Genomic DNA, 18,802 nt, shown 5'->3' with positions numbered 1-18,802 from the left:
GTGTGTTTCTAGGAATTTGTCCATTTCATCCAGATTGTCTAGTGTGTTGGTGGCATAAAATTGTTTGTGAAATTTTCTATTTCTATAAAGTTAGTAGTATTTCCACTTTGTTTACCGATTTTAGGAGTTTGAGTCAGTCTGGCAGTGAGTGGTTTTCCTAAGGAGTGCTCTCCCCACCCTCACAATGCCTCTGTAGTGCCCCTGGCTTGAGTGAGGAGTGGGAGGGCAGGGTCTACTACAAGATTCAGACAGTCAGGACTCAACCTAGCTCTGCTTTCAAGGGCTTTCATCTCTTCCCACAAGCCCCAAAGACTATAAATCCCACCCCATCAGAATCTATTTATGGCCCCACCTAAATCCTGGCCTGACCTCAGAGGTTCCAGGCAAAGCAGTTGAAGGATAGCAGAGATTGGGTGGGCTAAGTGGGGGCTTAAGCCTGTCATGGAAGGCTTATGGGTGGAGGTGGGGGTGGGGTGGGCATCTGAACTTTAAAGAGACTAGCTTCAGGTACAGCCTGGAGGAAGAGAATATGTAGCAGTGCTCGGACCCACTGGTCCCTTGGTCCTGTCTCCTGGCCACACCAAGGCCATATCAGAGATGAGAGGAAGAGAGAGAACATGTCAGCAGCTTGCTGGGATCCCTGGCTCACGCCAGGGTGGTGGGTGTGGATATAGCCCTGAGCATCTCGGAGGGGTAGGCCAAGCTGGGGGTTCATGTGGAGGGGTTGGAAAGATGAGGGTAGCATTGAAGCAACTGAAGGGGGCCAACGTGGAGCCTGAGGGCTTGCTGGCTGGGGTCATTCATGGGAGAGCAGGAAAGCAGTGGGAATGGGGCAGGGGCTTGGGGGTGGCATGTCCTGCCTGCCTCTCCCCCTGCCCCCAGGGGCTCTGCCCTGCAGAAGGCTGCACAGGAGCCTTAAGTGCCGTGGCGTCTGGGCTCCTTCCCACAGAGCCTTAAAAATAGGGCCAAGATGATATCCATCTTCACAGACCACAGCCTGCCCCAGAACCAAGAATAAGTCTCGAAACACTCAATAATTCAAATCAGATTCAAATAGATCTTCCTGTTAGCCCAGCAGCCTCTGTGCCTCTTTCCCAGGTCCCCAGGGGCTGAGCCTGGAAGCTACCACAAGCTTGAGGGCAGGCCTGGCCATTCCAGGTCACATCCAGGGTCCTCATGGCACCTGCCTCCAGGACCCTAGTCTGCCCACCCTCCCTACTTTTGGAGCAGTCAGGAACAGAGGACACCCAGGCCTGGGAGTTCTTTATGATCAGGTCAAGGCCAGGCCACAGGGAGGAGGCCTGGCCATGTTCCTAGCTGCCCCAAGGATCCCTCCCCTGTGCCTTTACTTTCTGATCACAGGTATTGACCTGTTTGAGCTTGTGTCTGAGCCAGGCTCCTTGGCCCCTTTGATCACACCTCCTCCCCACTCCTAGGGTCTCAGCCCTCCAGGGCTCAAGGGTCAGTCTGGGCTGCAGGGGAGCCAATCCTCCAACTTAGACCCCAGTCACTGGTACACACACAGCCCTTGAGGTCTGCTTTCCTCCCCTGGAAGGGTTCCCTAAGGGGCTTCACCTGGGGCTCTGTGGTCTGATGGGGACACCTGGGGACAAGGAAGCAGGGCCCTGGGTTCCAGCCTAAGGCCTCTGCACTTGCTGGGTTGGGGGAGGTGGGGGTTCCTCATCAGCCTGGCCCACCTACTGCAGGTTTGGCCCAGCCCCAGTAGTCCCTGTTGCACTGCCCTGGCGAGGCTCTGCATGGAGTTTTACCAAATTATTAATTAAAGGCACAGGCGTGCGGCAGCGCTGACATCCAAATGAATAGTACACTGGGTAATTAGGAGAGGTGTCATGGAAATGATGGAGCACAGCCCACTGTCCCCATTTCACCTCCCTGGGAAACAGGAGCAACTTCTGGGTTTCCTACCATGATGGGCAGCACTGGAGGCAGGGTAGGGAATGCAGGAAGTAAGGGCCAGGGGCACAGTTGTTGCTTGTGGACAGGGCTGGGTGCCCCCCAATCTGATTCCTCTCCACCCAACCAGCAGAAGACCTGGGAAGGGGGCAGGGAAGGTGGGAGGCAGGCTAGTGGAGGAAGAATGCAGTCCCAAGACAGACAGGTAAGCCAACCTGGATTAACTCAGAGACTGGGGAGACCACTAGAGGCTCATGGTGGAGCAGGGGAGGACTGCAGCACATGGGGTGTGGGTCAGGAGTTCTTTCCAGGAAGAAGAGACAGCTCCCTAGGCCCTTTCTCAGGGCTGCAAGTGCCCAATGGAGAGCTGGGAGTGGAGAGCAGGCTGGGGTATTTTTGTCTTTTAGTTACTTAAAGTGCACTGGTGTTTTGGTGTTTTGTTGTGTGTTTTTTTTAAACCAGGGTTTTAAATATGCATAGTTTAAATAGTCAAACAGTAATGAAAATCCAGTAGATCCTAACCCACCCACTCCTCTCCTTTCTTGACTTCCCCTGCTCAAATGCAAAGTTTTGTTATTTCAGTTTTTAGGTTTTTTTTTCTTTTTCTTTTTTTTTTGGTGTGGGGGTTGTTTTTTTCATATTTACTTCTAAATTCCATGCTAATGTTGCCTTTCTTTTTTTTTTTCTCTTCCTTCTTTTTTCCCCTAGAGTTTGAAATTATCCATTGATTTCCTGCTATGGGAGTTGAGAGTTTGTTTCCTCTCACATAGCCCCCCACACACTTTCCTTCATCTTCTCATTTTCACTGAATCAGAATTCAATGTCTGCATTATTCTTTCTTGGCACATACTATTCATAGCTGAGTAATGTAATATAGTTACATCTCCATTTTTGTACAACCTCTTGTTTTTCCTGCACTTGATAATTTCCTTATGTTTTTGGCTTGGTTATTTTCTGTGTATCCATTAGTTATTCTCAAACTCTGCAATAGAAATATAAATCCCTTTTTGGTACATTAAAAGCATCAGGCCATCTTGAATTTATTTTTTTTCTTGGAGCCTGTGGTAGCCAGCTTCCAAGATGGCCTCCTGGGGCTGATATAACCCCCTGGCCACATTGAACTAGGTCCATCTGTGTGACCTGTATGAAGGTGCAGAAGTGAAGGTGTGTCACTTCTGATGATAGGCCTAAAACACACTGGGACTTTTTTCTTGATGGTGTCCCCACCCTCCCTCTTCCCGCTCATTATTCACTTTGAGAGGTGAGCTGCCGTGTTATAAACTGCTCTGTGAAGTCCACATGGCAGAGAACTAACTGATCCCACCTGCCAGTCACCATATAAGGGTGCCATCTTGGACGTACACCCCCCAGCCCTTATCAAGCCTTCAGGTGCCCCTGGCCCTGGCCATCGTCTTGACTACAACTTCATAAGAGACGCTGAGCCAGAACCAGCTAGCCCATCTGCTTCCAGGTCCCTACCCCTCAGAAACTATGAGAGAACATACCTTTGTTCTGAATAATATTTTGGTCTGCCAAAGCACAACTAATATTGTGTCACTCCTTCTGTACCCACCTGACTCAGTTGCCTTGTGTACCTGATGCACATCCAGCACCAGGGACCTCTCTCACCCTCATCTCACTCCTATGTTGGCTCCTTTGTTATAATGGATGCATTATCTGATTTCTTCTTCAGAACCACAACCCACCCTAACACCACCCTAGAAACTGGCAAGACCAGGAAAGGGGGATTTTTAAGTACCCAGAAGTGTCTTTGTTTCAAGACACAGGACACTGTGACATCTTTCAGGAGTCTGTCCACAGCCTCAAGATGCACCTCATTGTCCTGTGTCTCCTAGGTGGGTGGGAGATCTCTGTTTCCTCCTCTGGGCCTTCAGTGTTGTGTGGGGGGAAGCCACTGCTGTCCACGGTGCTGAACTCAATGCCATCCTGTCAGCCTGGGCTGCCAGCCCAAGATGCTGGATGGCCTCTACTCTAGCTTCCTCCTCTTCCACCGGGATCCCCTCTGTCCAGGCCTTGCCTTTCTGCATTGGGCTGTCTTCCTGCCCAGGACTTCTCACTCTTGTGAGCAGACCTCACCTGGGCTCTGCAGACAAGCTTGAATCCTGAAGTAAGGGCCTGTAGGTGTTTGAGCTGAGAGCTCTCTGGATTACATGTGACAAAACCCAACTTAAACCACCTTAAGCTAATAATAGGGGCTTGTTAGTTCACTCCAGGGCAGAGCTGGCTATGTGTGGCCTGGCTGCAACATACATCTGCCCTGTCCCTTTGACCCAGGGGGCCTCCCCTCTGGATGCTGGATAGCTGGCAGCAGCCCAGGCTTTCTTTCTCCCCTGTAGTGTTCCCGGGCGAAGTGTGTCCCTCTATCCCAAAGACTCCACTTAAAAGCCCCAGGCCTAGGTTCTGGATAGACTGTGATCATTGCTTAATTTGATCACTGTGGCTGGAAGGGAGGGGGGACCAGGTGTCCAACCTGGAGCCAGGGAGTGGAGTCAGCCATAGCCTACCTCATGGAGGGGCATTCCTCTGTGGACAGTGAGAGCACTGTCATCAGAAGAAGGTGCACCTGGTTGGAGAAACCAAGGGAAGGGGATGCCAGGCTCTCTCAGGATATCCATTCCTAAACCCCTCAGAAAGCACCATCTCTTCCCAGCAGCACCCCATCTTGTCTCCGGGTAATTCTCTTCCCATGCCAGCAGGGAATAGCATGATTAAGGCTTCATTATTAACTTGCCAATCTTGTTTCTGGGGCACAGATGTTAACGGCTTAGGGGACCCAGTTGGCATATAACGAGGTCTCCATGACAAATTACTTGGGTATCAATTAACTATCTAGGGAAATGTCAAGCAGTATCCGTCATGCTGGCGACGAGGGACAGCCAGTTAACTCAGAGCAGTTAATCCGATCCAGGCCACGCAATCGCCTGCCTCAGCCTCCAGCAGGGCTGGGAATGAGAAAAAGGGTCTGGGGTGTGGGGCGGGCCGGGCCTGGCCTCCATCTCTCCGGGACACACTTCTGCAGTCATGCCGGTGCACTCAGACCATGGCTGTCACCTTGCAGCCTGACTCTGTCCATTCCTTCATTCATTCCACAGCCACCTGCTAGGTCGGGCCTGAATCAGTCACTGCTGGTCAGGGGGTGGGACGATGCTAGGAAAGGACAAATGTGCAGGTGCCCATGACTTGTGTAGCCTCTGCAGGATCCGAGATGCATGATCAGAGCAATCTCAGGGCATGGTAGACTCTACAGGGCTGAGGGCAGGGCAGGGAGGTAAAGGAGGAGTGACCAGGCCCTGGGTGGCAGTCAGGTGGCAGGCACCCAGGGCAGGGCAGACACAGAACAGCACCCTGGGCCAAGTGCTTGGAGCCTCTGGCAATGTACTGGCAAACCTGAGCAGAATTCAGCTACCTGACTCTTGAGCCGTAAAACTTGGAGACAGTTGCTTAAAACTTTTCTAAGCCTGTTTTCTTACCTGTAAAATGGGGCTAATAATCCCAGTTCCCAGGAGTTTTGTGAAAGTGAAAGGGGCCCTGTGTAGATGTGCCTGGCCCGGCGCAGGTGCTGAGTTTGTCTCCATCCTCCTCCCTGCAGGTGAAGCCTGGGTGCCCCGCTGTCTAATGGGAGGCTCGGATGGAGCACATGCTGGGGAGAGGCACGGGTTGAGGCATTTGGCCCAGGAGGAGGGTATTCTGGAGGAGGTGGTGTGAGCTGGCCAGCGGGCCCACAGGCAGAGACAAGGCTGAGAGGCAGGGCTCACGGACTCTGGACACCCCCACACGGTCACACCCTGCCTTTTGGGTTTTGCTTGTTTTCAGGAAAGCATAGTGGTTACCTAGAGATGTGTCCCCCTGGTGAGGACCAGGGACCATGCTCGGATCCCACCCTCTTCCCATGCCTCTGCCCATGCCATCCCCCCACCTGCCCCACCCCTCTGGTAGTGGTGACCCAATCCATGGTAGCCCCTACCCCATGTCTGCTCAGCTGGTGATTGGCAGCTGCCATTTCCCAGCCCCCCAGCCATGGAGCCTCATGCTTATTCATGATACTGACATATGGCACCTCCATGGGGGGGCACAGGGGGATCGGAGCAAGCTGCCAATTGTGAGAGTGCAGCGTGTCCCCATTCGAGCCCTGCTGAAGCAAAACAAACGCAAGATGTGAGGGGAGCAGAGGCGGCCCGGGGGCGTGCGTGTGTGCCAGTGCTTGTGCTTGCCTGCACTGTGTGGGTGCTGGGAGGAGGGGAGAAAAGCAAAGGGTGAGGGTGGGGGAGAGAGGGGTGCTGCAGGGCTTGTTGTGGCTTCTGGGGTCTCAGTTAATGGGGTTCTCGGAGGCCAAGCTCTCCATCCCTCTGCCCCAGACAGGCTGGCTGACACGGGCCTAAGAGAGTTTCACCTCTCTACCCATCACGTCTCACACAGGACACTGGGCACGAGCCCATGAACAAGATAAGGGCTTGGCAGCTAGCAGCCCCATGTGCAGATCCTTGAAATGTTCTAATTCTTTCCAGAATCAGGAAAATCTAGCTAATGTCAAGTCAGAGTCCATAGGGCTCCAGACTTAGCCAATTTCTTTTCCTGTTTTTGTTGAGGGTGGAAGAGTGGGTGTACCACCTCACCTCAGTGGATGGGGCACTGCAGCCCTCCAGCAGTTCCCTCCCCCAGGCTGGGCTGACCCTCTAGTGCTCCGCTGGCCACCCATGGGCTATCAGACTTTGCCCCTGGGCTGGGGAGGGCAAAGCAGAGGTAAAGACCAAGCTCTTGGGGTCCTCAGCCAGCCCTTCCCCACTGGATCCAGGGCTAGAGGCTGCTGCCATGGAAACAAGGCTCTTTGCCAACTGGCCACATGCATCCTGGAAACAGCAGGTGAGTCCAGGGACCAGTGGATCCAGGAACTGTGACCACCCCTCAGGAAGCCCAGCTCTAGGGTCCCTTGACCCTACTCTGCCACTTGCCCCTGTCGGTTGTAAGAACTTAGGAGACAGAGAGGAGCTTGCTGAGGGAGCTGAGGTGAGGCCAGGGGGCCAAGACAGACTGAGTGAGGAGCCCTATGAGGCCCAGGTGAGGGTCCTACACTCGTGCAGGAGCTGGGTGCTTTGAAGCCTCTCCCCTAAACCTTCATACATGCTTTGTGCAGTGACTGGCCCTGTGGGGTCTGTCTGTGGGGTACACCAACCCCTTTACTTTGGGCCCTCCCCAGGGAGTCAGGGAGCTGTAGAAACCTGTCTCCCAAGGGAGCAGCCTGCTGGAGAGCTGCCTATCCAGCAACTCTCTCCAGGGCCACTCTGATTCCAAGCTCAGGCATGTTGGTTCTTGGCCCTGGTGAGCTGTCTGGATGGCCTGGTCTCAACTTGGGTGAGGGGCCCCTGCCCCACCCTAGTGTCACGTGAGCCCTGCACTGGGCTGGCATACTCTCGTCCGGCAGGCGCTGGGCCACACTTCAGGCACCGCTGTGCATAAAGGCATCTGCTGCTCACTGTCTGGGGCAGATGGGCTGCCAGTGAGCTAAGTGTGTGCGGGGGAAGGGGTGCCATAGGAACCCCTTCCCGCGGTAGCGTGGGGGCGGGAGAGACAGGCGCCCGCCGAGGGAGAGTGGGGAGCGCAGGGAGGGAGGGGCTGGGATCACATGGGCTCCCGGTTTGGGATTAGGCCCGTGGTGCTGGTTCCTGGGCCAGGGGCTCAGGAAATCCCAGCACAACCACCGATGGGAGGGGGGACTGGAAGCACTGGCCGAGGCAGGGATTCCCCTGGTATCACTGGGGGCATTGGGCAGAGGGCCTGAGGGAGCGAGTTTGGATCGTCTTCAGGGTGCCTTCCAGTTCCTAAACCCTGAGCTTCAGCAGGCTGGGGGCATCCTGCCATCTGAGGGGCCTCCTGTGAGGATAGGAGGATGCCAGCGCAGTCTGCTATTGCTCCCAGAGAGGTTTTAGAAGTGCTGTGTGCCAGGTGCTGCCACTCTGCAGAGTGGGACTCGGTGCCTGCTTCTGCAGCCCCTCCTGGCCGCAGCGGAAACCATGCAGTGTGGGTCCTGGCAGGTGATAGGGGCAGCCTACTGGACCCTGGACCCCCAGGGCCACTGGGAGGTGTGGAAAATCAACAAGGAAACAGCCCAAGACCACCAATAGCCTCAGCAATGCACTAATGGGATACTGGAAGGGGCAGGGGCAGGAGTCAGGGAGGCCCACTAGGCAAACCCTAGAATCCTGCTTTGGAAAACCTTAGGGCTTCTCATTCATAGTGATGGTGAGCAGAGTCACTGGGCACACTCAGCACCTCGTTGGGTGTCAGACGCCACCCTGAGCACTTGGCCCCATGGCCTTCAGTAATCGGCCCAGGAGTAGGGGAGGCAGCCATTACCCCACTAGACAGAGGGGGAGGCTGAGGCTTAGAAAGATGACGTGGCTGGTGGAAGCCTGGGGGCCAGGTGGGCTGAGCTGGGAATGGAGCTGGAGGCCAGCTGGCTGGACAGTCCTAATGGTCAGCTCAAATGCCTGGGCATCCCACGGGATGGGGAGGGTAGATGCCTCGACCCTCCACACTCGAGAAGCCCAGGGGAGGGTGCCAGGTGGGCCTGGTGTCCCCTCCTCCTCCCTCCCTAGGAGGCCCCCACCCCGCCCCTGCAGCCGCCTCCACCCGCCCGGCTGCAGTGACTCAGCTCAGCTGTTCCTCAGCCGCTCTGCTTGCTGGTGGTTGCCTTTCTTTTTCTTTCCCAACGTGTGACATTGCCATTGTGCTGTGACACAGTGACTGCCTCTGCCCAGGAGCGCCCATGGTGCCCCCCTTGAGATGGCCAAGGTGGCCAGATGGCCAGGCCTCACTCTCAGACCCTGGTCATGGGTAAAGAGACTGTCACCTTCAGAGCAGGCACAGTCCTCACCTTAGTTCCACCTGACTTGGGCACAGTGCCGGGGGACACCTGTCCAAAGTCACCCTCCGCAGCTGCCTCACGACTCAAGGACCTGTGTCCTTGAAGTAGGTGGGGCATCAAGAGGCCAGAAACCCTTCTAGGGACATGTTCTAGAAGGGACATTTCAAGAAATGGGTAAGAAATGGAAAGATGTGTCCTGGAGAAGACTAGGGCAGGGAATTGCCCATTACCAAGGCCAGGATTGGAGGGGCAAGTTACAATGTTGGAAGCTTCTCTGATACTTGGGACTGTCAGTGGAATTTGCTGTTTTGTTAGGTGGTGAGCTCACTGTTCCTAGAAGGATTCAAGCCCTGACATGGACAGGATTCTTCATGGAATTGAGCCCAGTGTGGTAGAGTTGGTAGGAATAGCACTAGAAGCTAGAGCTGGACATTTGGGGTGGGAATCTCAGGTTTATATAAACTCAGGCAAGTCATTAGGCCTCTGACAGCCTCAGTCTTCCCTTCTGTAAAATGGGGTTACTATCTCCTTTGCAGGCAATAGTGAGGATCTAAGGAGACAGTGTAGGACAAAGGGCCATGTAAATGGTGGAATGTACACAGATGTTTTTATATTCTAGTTCTGACCCATGCATCTTGAAGGTTCTCCATCTCTGACAGCATTTTCTGCCAAGGATGGGAATGAGCCCCATCAGAAGAAAGGGCCCAAACTCCAACAGGGAGGATTTGGGGAGGGGAAAAGGATGGCTCTGGGAAAGTGGGAAGTCAAGAAATGAGATTGGGGGACCCACCCTTTCCCTTGTGCCTGGGGATGAAAGGCAAGGCATCTTCTCTTGCCTCCTGGACTTGGAGATCTTGGGGGTCTGGGGCACAGGGGCACCTGGGAGCCCTCAAGAAGATGGGCTGTTCATGGTGCCTGGCCTTGGAGAAAAGACAATGTTGGGGACACCAGAGGTGGTGGAAAGCTCTGTCTGGGCAGCCACAGCTGACTTGAGGTTTCAGGAGCCAAAAGGAGATTTGATGGTCCAGTGAATGCTGGACTAGGACAGCTGGTTTCTCCTGCCTGAATGTTCCTTCTGCCTCACCTCTCCCCCTCCTCCCTTGCCCCCTTCTCAGTGCTCATTTCTCATGCCTCTTGGAGTGGATTAAGTGGGGCCCCCAAAAGATGGAATCTTGGAGCCTCAGACCGTGACCATATCTAGAATAAGATTTTTTGCGGATATACCAAGTTCAGGATCTCAAGATGAGATCATCCTGGATTAGAGTAGGTCCTAAATCCAATGTCAGGTGTCAGAAGAGAAAAGCAGAGGGAGATCTGAGACTCAGAGATGACTCTAAACTTGGAGGCAGAGACAGGAGTGGTGCACCCACCAGCCAAGGAACACCAAAGGTCTCCAGCAGCCACTGGAGACTGGAAGAGAAGCCTGGAACGGTTTCTTCCTCAGAGCGCAGCAGCTGCTGGGCGTTTGGGCTGCTGAAGTCCTCTGTGAACTAACGGGGTTCTGAGGTGGCTGCTGGTTTGTGGGGTCTTCCTGCCTTGCTGGTATTCCCTGACTCCCTTGCAGCTAGAGTGGGGGCATGTGACCTGGGCTCTACCAACCAAGATTCACCTGGGCAGACTGACTCAGAAGCAGGCGACACCAAAAAACTTATCCTCCTGAATCTTTTCTAGCAAGGGTGGCGGCAGAAGGCCCTTGCTTTGGAGCATCAGTGCCCTATCATGTGTGGGCTGCTGGGTCTGCACCCAATGGGGAGACCATGTGGTTGGGGTGTTGCTCCTGGGCGTATGGCCACTGGGGAGAAACTTTCTTTTCCGTCAAGCTAGCCAGAGTGGATCCTATACTGCTGGTTCTGAGCAGTAGAGGGGGTAAGGAGACCTCTGTCCGTGGTGCAGGGAGGTCATGCCCCAGAGAGAAGATCCTAGAAGCCCTTCTCCTGCTAATCCCGGCTGGATGGGAGCTGACCTCTGTCCCAGGACTTTGTGGGACTGGAGCTGGCCAAGAAGTCCATGGAGATCAGGGGGAGGAGACACAGTCTGGGCTGGGAGCACCTGGTCAGGACAAGGTGGCCCTCGATTCCCCCACAGACTTTTCCCTGGGCTTGGCACCCACTCCCCATTTCATCCCTCCTCAGGCCCCCTGTCCTCCTTCTCTCCCCTACACCCTTCTTGGAAATGAAGTCATCTGGAAAAATAATCAAAAAATAGAAAGAAAAAAAAAAAAAGCTAAGAAAATGGGATTTTTTTCTCCCCCTTCAAACATTTGGTAAGGCACCTCCCACACGGATGAGTGTCCACCGGGGCCTGTTTTTGTCCGAGGGAGACTCAGGCCTGAACCTCTTGGGTGTATAAGCCAGGTGGGCCTCCCCACTCCCCACAATGCAGGCTCTACACTGGACCTCTTCTGGCCAGCCAAGGTCAGCCCCTGAGGCAGAGGCAGGTTAGGAAGAGAGGGCAGGAGGGTTCAAGTTCAGGGGGAATATTAGCCCCCAAGTGAGGTCTCTGTCTCCAGTCTCTCCTGTGTTCCCACTGGCCCACGCTTTGCCGCAGAGTTCTCATTTGTTTATTTATAATTTAAACTCAGCCTGCTTCCAAGAAAGCTCAAGGCACTTGCTGAAAAGCTGCTTCCATGAGCTGGGATGTGCTCTGTCAGCTTTGGGCTCAAAGCCCATAGACACGACCAGGTTGCTCAGCTTGGCTCCCAGGCCCCCTGGCCCCTGCCACCCTGATGTGCACCTGGCTTCCAGACACATCCTCCCTTCTAGGGCAGCTTGCTGGGATGACCCCGCCTGGGGTGCCTCCTCCCATCTCGGGACCAGCCCCTTCCTCCATGGTCCCTTCTCTGGCTCCAACGGGAGGGTCCCTGGGGGCATCTGCACCTCTTTTCTGCCTCTCGGCCATCTGTTCTGTCACAGTCTCCTGGTATAGGCTGCTCCTTTTGCTCCCAACTGAACTGGCCCAACCTTTGAAGGGCTGTGACCAAGTCTCGTCACTGTTGCCAGTGATGGATGATATGATGGTGATGGTGGGGGCTCCCCTCCACGTCTGGAGTAGTATTAGGCCTGGGGCACCACATCTCTCGGGCATAGGTTCCCACAGCTGAGGTACAGGAAGGGAAGGGCCTGTAGGAAGGCCTGGTAGGGGAGAGACTGCAGAGGAGGGCAGGGGTCACGTTGATGGCCTCATCTACACGCCAGGTGGAGGCCAAAGATGATGTTTTCTTGTTTCTTCAGGACTCAGTAACCAAGTCTGACTCCATACACCTCGGGGCATGGCGGGGAGGGAGGACCAAGTGCAGGGAGGACCCCGGTGGCTACAGTTGCCTTTGGCAGCCTCATTTCAAACTTCCCAGCCCAGCTGGGCCTCAGGACTTCTTGCTTCCTGCAGGAGCATCACCTTGATCCTGGGTCTCCCTTCCCTCAGCTTTGCGTTCTTGGGCTCACTTTTCCATCTTGTGGCAAAACAAGCAAGTGTGGGCACTGCCCTGGCTCCTTTTCAGATCTGTGCAAGCCAGGGCCAGATAAGGGGTTTACCCAGGATAGCTTGCAAACAGCACTTCACTTCTCCAATCCCCAGTTCCTCCTTCATAAAATGGAGCTAATGACACTGATCTCACTGGGGGTGCTGACAGGCAAACAAGATAAAGCCCCCTAAGTACACATATGCTTCCATCCCCTCTCAGAGCCTCAGTTTTCCCATCTGTAAAATGAAGCCCTCTCAGGCTGTAGATCCAACTCCTTCAGAGCAGGTTGGATGCCTCTGCCAGCTAGGAGGGCACATCATTAGCAAGGGGCAGGGGCTGCCCTCCTTTCCTACTATTTCTGAGTTCAAGATCCCACTGGACTTAGTTGTGGCCTATGTCCCTCCCTCCCTCGGCCTGAGCAGACACAACCTGGCAAAAGGGACCCTGGCAGGGCCCTTGGGGGTTGCCCTCAGTAAGCCTCAGTGGCAAGGGCAATGCCAGGTAAGCCATGCCAGGAATGCTCAGCCACTTGGCAAGCACAGCAGAGCATGGCCTTTCCCTGGTTCCGGCTCTCCTCCCTGCTACTGCATTCCATGGGGCCACAGATGCCCTGGCTGTGGGGGTTGAGGCAGACCAGATGTCCGTTTCAGGCCACCATGCCCCATGCCAGAAGGACAGTACAGCAGGGCCCGATGCTGACACAGCCCTGGAACCCTAGATTTTGGCACTAAGAGGGAAGCAAGGGCAGGAGAGCAGGTGGAGAGGAGCCACCTGGCCCTTCTCCTGAAGGAAATGCCTTTGAGCCATAGACTAGCCCAGGAGCATCTGGCTGCTGGGGTGGCCTGTGCCCTGCTCCCCATGAGGCTGGCAGCATATGGCTGCCTTTGTTCACTCAAGCCACACACCAAGCAAAAGCCCCTTTCCCATTGCCCACACCCACAGGGAAGCCAGTTGTCTGGACACTTGGATGCAATTCTGGGCAGCCTGGATGCTCGTCTGGCTTCTCGCCTGAGAAGCAGCATCCGGCCCTGGGAAAAGCACAGGCTTCTCAGCTACCAAGAGCTGAATCCCAGAAATCATGTCTGCGCAGAGGAGAAGACCAGTAATTGTTGTTTATGGTGCACACTTCACACCAGAAGAGCCCCCTGGACCACTGGGAGGAATTCTAGAGACCCCATTCTAGAGGGGTCCCACCCTCTTCCACTATGCCTCAGGTGCCCATCCTCAGCACTGCACTCTGTGTGGTGGTAGTCACTTCTCTGTCCCTCCCACCAGACTGAGAACCTTGAAGGCAGCACCAGACCTTCTCACACAGTTCAGCAGAGTGCCAGGCATGCGGGAGGGACTGCCAGCAACAGCCAGTGACATCTGGAGACCAAAGGATTCTGAGCTGAGGATGACAGTGTTTGGAGGACTAGGGCTCCCAGAAGCTCCTTGGGCCTCCCACAGAAATGGGAGGCCACTCTTTGGGAGTGAGATGTCAAAAGCAAGACACTTGGCACGTGGGCAGTCAGCTAGTCCTGGCCAGTTCTCCTTCCATTGAGGGTGACCCAAGGGATTCAACACCCTTAGGGAAGATGAGGAGAGAAGACCCCTCATCCACCTGCTTAGTCTGCAACAACTACTGAGCGCCTGCTCTGGTCTGAACAAGACAAACTCTTGGCCATAGAACTTTCAGACAATATAAATACATTATCAACTGTGTTGGATGGTGATAAGACCTGTGGAGAAAAATCAGGGCAGGGAGGATGGGGAATGTGGGGTGTAACTTTAAGCAGGGAGTCACCTCACTTAAAGAGGTGTTGCCTAGACAGAGGGACCAGCAAGTGGTTGGGGGGAGATGAAGCAAGGTCAATCACGAGTGAACAAGGCTGAAGTAGGGGAGCAGTGGGGTAGAGGCAGACGGGGCACAGCCTTGACAGGGAAACCGGGAACCACCAGATGGAACATGGACTGAAGGGCGGAGATGGAAGACCCGGCGAGAGGTTGGGCATTACTCAAAGCGACTAAAGGCGGTCCAGGGTGGTCGCAGCGGAGGAGGGACAAGGAGCGTATTCTGGTCACATTTTGCTGGCACAGCCAGCAAGACCGGCTACCCCACCGTACGCCGGAGTGACAGTCCAGGAGGCCACCCAGGCCGGAAGCCTCGCCCGCGCCCTCTTGGCCTGCGCCTACCGGAAGCCACGAGGCCAAGTTCTCGCGGGAGCGCCTCCTGGGTCCCGCCCCTGAAGCGCCGTCAATCGCGGCGCGCCCGAGGGCGTTGCCGTGGCAACCGCGCCCGGCGTCTGAGTCCCGCGGTCCTGCCCCAGAACTTGGCCTCCAGGCCTCGGTATCCGGGTGCTCGCGCGGCCTGGGTATCTCCGTTACCGCGATCGCGGTCACGGGCGTCCTCCTCCCCAGGGCTCCTTCTCAAGAAGGTTCAGGGGCAGGAGGCAGCAGAAAATCCAGTCGATCCCTTTAACGTTGTCCAAGCATTTTACATCCTCCCGCTGTTGAGGAGCCAAGGCCGACACCCCTCGCCCAGAGAGCTACTCCACCTCCCCCGTTCACCACCCACCCTCAAACATCGCCGCCCCCTCCACCCCCATTTCCTCGCAGAGGAGCAGGTCGTGGGGAGAGAATGGCTCTAGGCTGCGAAATTCCTAAGGACAGGGACACTGTCGCAACACGTTAACTGTCGGAGGAAGGAGGAAGGAAAGCACGAATACTCAGTGTGAACTTGAGAAGGAGTGTTTGTTCCTTGGGTTCACTCAGAACCAAATCTAACTCAAAGGAAAGTTACTGCAACTGGGAAAAAAGCACAGTTGGCTGGAGAATTTGGCTTAAAAATAAATAAATAAAATTTAAATTACATAACCAACACATGTTTGGTGTAAAACACGAAAGTATAAAAATCCTTGATCCCACCGCAAGATATAACCACTGCTGACATTTCAGAATATTTTCTTCTAGGCTTTTTTTTGTTTGTTTCAATATATTGCATATACATTTTTTTTCCCAAATAAAATTATATTCATGTGCTGCAGTGCCCCCATGGACCCTCATGTGTGGGAATGGAGACTCCTGATGTGATTGAAGAGTTTTCCCTACCTAGTATCCCTGTTTCTTCCCCACAGACACACACACACACTAAGACTCAAGGGCACACATGTACACTGATACAACTGATACCAATGTAGGCGCCGGTTCCCTGAGCCTCCTGATACAGAGGGGGTTCTGGGAGTGACAGTGGGCCCTCCATGCTCTGTGATCATTTCTACAGTCAGTCCCAAGTTATCTCTGCCTTCTAGGCTAGGGGTGCTATCGTAGGAGACAGGGTCAAGATAGGGCTTGAGGAATCTGCCAGTCCAGGGAGGGAAGTTCAGGTAAGCAGGCCTAGCCAAGGGCTCCATCCTCCAGGTGTGAGAGTCCTCAGAGAAATAGGAGAAACAGCCCGGTCAGATGAGGCAGCAAAAGCAAGCAAGCAAAATGCCAACACTTTGCTTCTGCCATCCCTGGGAACCACTGATCATGCTTTTGGACCATCAGTTCTCTGAAGGAGGACCCCACAACTCACCTACCCACACATACACATCCCATATGGTTTCATCAGACAAAGAGACATGTTATATCCTGGTACTTTGAAAGAACCCCCTTAGCTAGCCCACCCTCCAAGGCAAAAGTTGGAAGCAATACATATGTGTGCTGGGACAGGGGAGGCAGATATGCCTCCTACCTCTGAGCTATCTTTCTAACCTGGGAGCCAGTTATTCACAAGTCTGGCCCCTTAGCCCTCCTGGCTGAGCACACACAGGGTCATGGGAATGACATCACCATATATCCTGATCAAAACATGGGACATTTTTGTAGAGCCTTAGGTCCTGCCTCCTTGGTGCCTGCCAGTGTGGACTGATCTTGTCTTTTCCACAGACTCTTGTCTTTTTTTGGGGGGCGGGGGGCTCTCTTTAGTTCCCTGACCAGGGATCAAACTCGGGCATTTGGCAGTGAAAGCGTGGAGTCTTAACCACTGGGCAATTCCCTCCACAAACTCTGTCTTTCAGGGTGTCTTGAGTGTGCTGGCTCAGAAAGGGGGAGGCTAGACACCTATGCACTGTCCACCAAGATGCTGAAGCTGATGCAAACAGCCCAGTCTAGCTTGCTTCAGTGAAGTTCTTTTCTCAGAAGCTCCTTAGAAGGTGGTTGTAGGACACAGAGGCTGTCCATGTGTTCACACTCACTTCTTCCTGCCCTGCAGGTGGAAAAAGCCCCCTCCCGCACCAAGTAGCCACAGGGAACCCTGTTCCATATGCCATCACTCACAGTCCACAGAGAACCTCCTGATGGGTCTTTAGGACATTTCTTTCGAAAATCATGTCACACTTCTCCTCTTAAAACCATGCAGTGGCTTCCCATATTATTCAGAGTAAAACCCACAGTTCTTTCCTTGGTGTATGAGGTGTCAGTTACCTCCTATCCGAGGACCCCTAGAACACAACTGCAATGGAATTGAGTGAGAGCAACAATACACTGTGGGGAGCTGGGGAGTGCTCATAGGGATCAGGGGTGATGCCATGGTAGGGTATCTTAGTAATTTGTGTCTAGGAGGCAGGAGAACTTTAGCAAATTTAGGCTAAAATTGGCAAACCCACTCCAGTCAGCAAGGAAACGGGACCTGAGGGCCATTTTTAGGTCTGGACAGAGTTCATGTTCTGTCTGTGTTCAGAGATGACCGCTGAGGCCTCTTGTTTCTGTCTCCATCCATCTTGGTCGTGTCTGATAACAGAGACCTCACTGAGCTATGAAATTTTCTGCACATCATCGAGGCGAGCTGCTTTTCTCCTTCTCAAGCCCCTGTGTGACTTGACCCTCCCCAACCCCAGCTCTTGCTCTCTCCTGCCATGCTGCCGCCCCTCCAGGCCCTCTGCCTGGTCTCTCTGCCCAGGGATCCTCCCCTGCCCCACCTTACTCTCTGTCCCTTTATCTTACCTTGGGTTCTCACCATCTCCTTTCCTTCCACTAAGCGAATGCTTCATCCTCTCATCCCCCCTTATCTCTGGCTCCTCTCCCCAGGTTGCCACCAAATCCACAACAGGGAGAGTCTGGTCACATGCCAGAGTGTCACAATGCTGGGCAGCTCCCCAGGGGCAGTCTTGTCCTCCCAAAGCACTTGGGTGTTTTCCGGTGTTGGTGACCCCATTCTGCACTGCTCTCTGTGCTACAACACTGAAAGAAAGTGAAAACTGAAAGTGAAGTCGTTCAGTCATGTCCGACTCTTTGGGACCCAATGAACTGTAGCCTACTAGGCTCCTCTATCCATGAAATTTTCCAGGCAAGAGTACTGGAGTGGGTTGCCATTTCCTTCTCCAGGGGTTCTTCCTGACCCCAGGATTGAACTTGAGTCTCCTGCATTGCAGGCAGACGCTTCACCACCTGAGCCACCAGGGAAGCTGTAGCACTAAGAGACCCAAACTGGCTGTGGGAAGTGTGTAATGTACAGAAGCTGCTTTGACCAGACGGCTTCTCAGCCTCCCCTTTGAGCTGCCACATGCCAACAGTCTGATGACCCCTTGAGCCTTAAAGAGCAAAGAAACTGGAGCTCCGAGGCTCTGGTTCCTTCAGCTGGAGGCTAGGACCCCACACCAACCAAGGTGAGCTCCTAATGTTCCCAGTCCTCCAACCTTAGAGCCTCCCTTTCCTTGGCTCTTAAAATAGAAGGATGTTAGCCCCGCCATTCATTTCTTAGTAGGAGTGCTAGTTGCTCAGTTGTGTCCAACTCTTTGTGACCCCACAGATTGTAGCCTGCCAGGCCCCTCTGTCCATGGGATTCTCCAGGCAAGAATACTGGAGTGGGTTGCTGTTCCCTTCTCCAGAGGATCTTCCCAACCCAGGGATTGAACCTGGGTTTCCTGCAGGCAGATTCTTTACTGTCTAAGGTATCTTGGGCTGCCATAATAGGATGCTGCAGGCTGGGAAACTTTGAACAATAGAAATTAATTCCCTCGGTCTGGAGACTGGAAGTCTGAAATCACGGTGTCAGCAGGATCCTTTTGGAGGTTCTGGGACAGAATTCGCTCTAGGCCCCTCTCCAGCTTCTGGTGGCTGCTGGCGATCCTTGGCTTGTGGAGCATCATCCAGTCTCTGCCCTGTCTTCGCTTGACCTTCTCACTATGTCCCTGTGCTTTTGGCCAAATTTCCCAGGCTTTGTACCAGTGTGACTGTAATCCAGTATGACTGTGCCTTAACTTGATGTGACACCTGCAAAGACCATATTTCCAAGTAAGTTCACAAGTTCTGAGTGGATATGAATTTCGACAGGACACAACTCACCCTAGCACAGCTCCCATCCGTATAAGGCGGAAAACTCAGGGTCCCGTGAGGGTCCCCATGTTTTTCTGCCTTCACGTTTCCTGCTTCTGCTTCACACTCGATAGGGGGTCTACACTGGACACCACCCAACTTCTCTGTGCAGAGCTTCGTTTACCTGGGCCTTTCTGGAAGCAGACATTCCCTTGTGTTTGGGTGATGGAGCAACTTGCTACAGATGACAACACAGGCGTTTCTGGCCA

At 54.0% G+C, this 18,802-nt stretch overlaps 1 protein-coding gene across 11 annotated transcripts in view; it reads left to right on the top strand.

Moving 5' to 3' along the window:
* ENDOV (endonuclease V) overlaps positions 1–18,802 on the top strand; it is an 82,503-nt gene that overhangs the window by 17,561 nt on the left and 46,140 nt on the right. For 2 of the 11 annotated variants that reach the window (XM_069541958.1, XM_069541965.1), the window contains one exon: positions 2,623–2,802. The exons of the other annotated variants lie outside the window; for them this stretch is intronic. In XM_069541958.1, coding sequence (XP_069398059.1) covers positions 2,623–2,642 — 20 coding nt within the window. In that variant the 3' untranslated portion in view covers positions 2,643–2,802. Of the gene's footprint in view, positions 1–2,622; positions 2,803–18,802 lie in introns of those variants that run through there. 11 annotated transcript variants of the gene reach the window in all.

Source organism: Ovis canadensis, chromosome 11, assembly GCF_042477335.2.
Source record: "Ovis canadensis isolate MfBH-ARS-UI-01 breed Bighorn chromosome 11, ARS-UI_OviCan_v2, whole genome shotgun sequence".
NCBI lineage: Eukaryota > Metazoa > Chordata > Mammalia > Artiodactyla > Bovidae > Ovis > Ovis canadensis.
The sequence above is the reverse complement of the archived record's forward strand: the minus strand, read 5'-3'. Positions and strand labels throughout refer to the sequence as shown.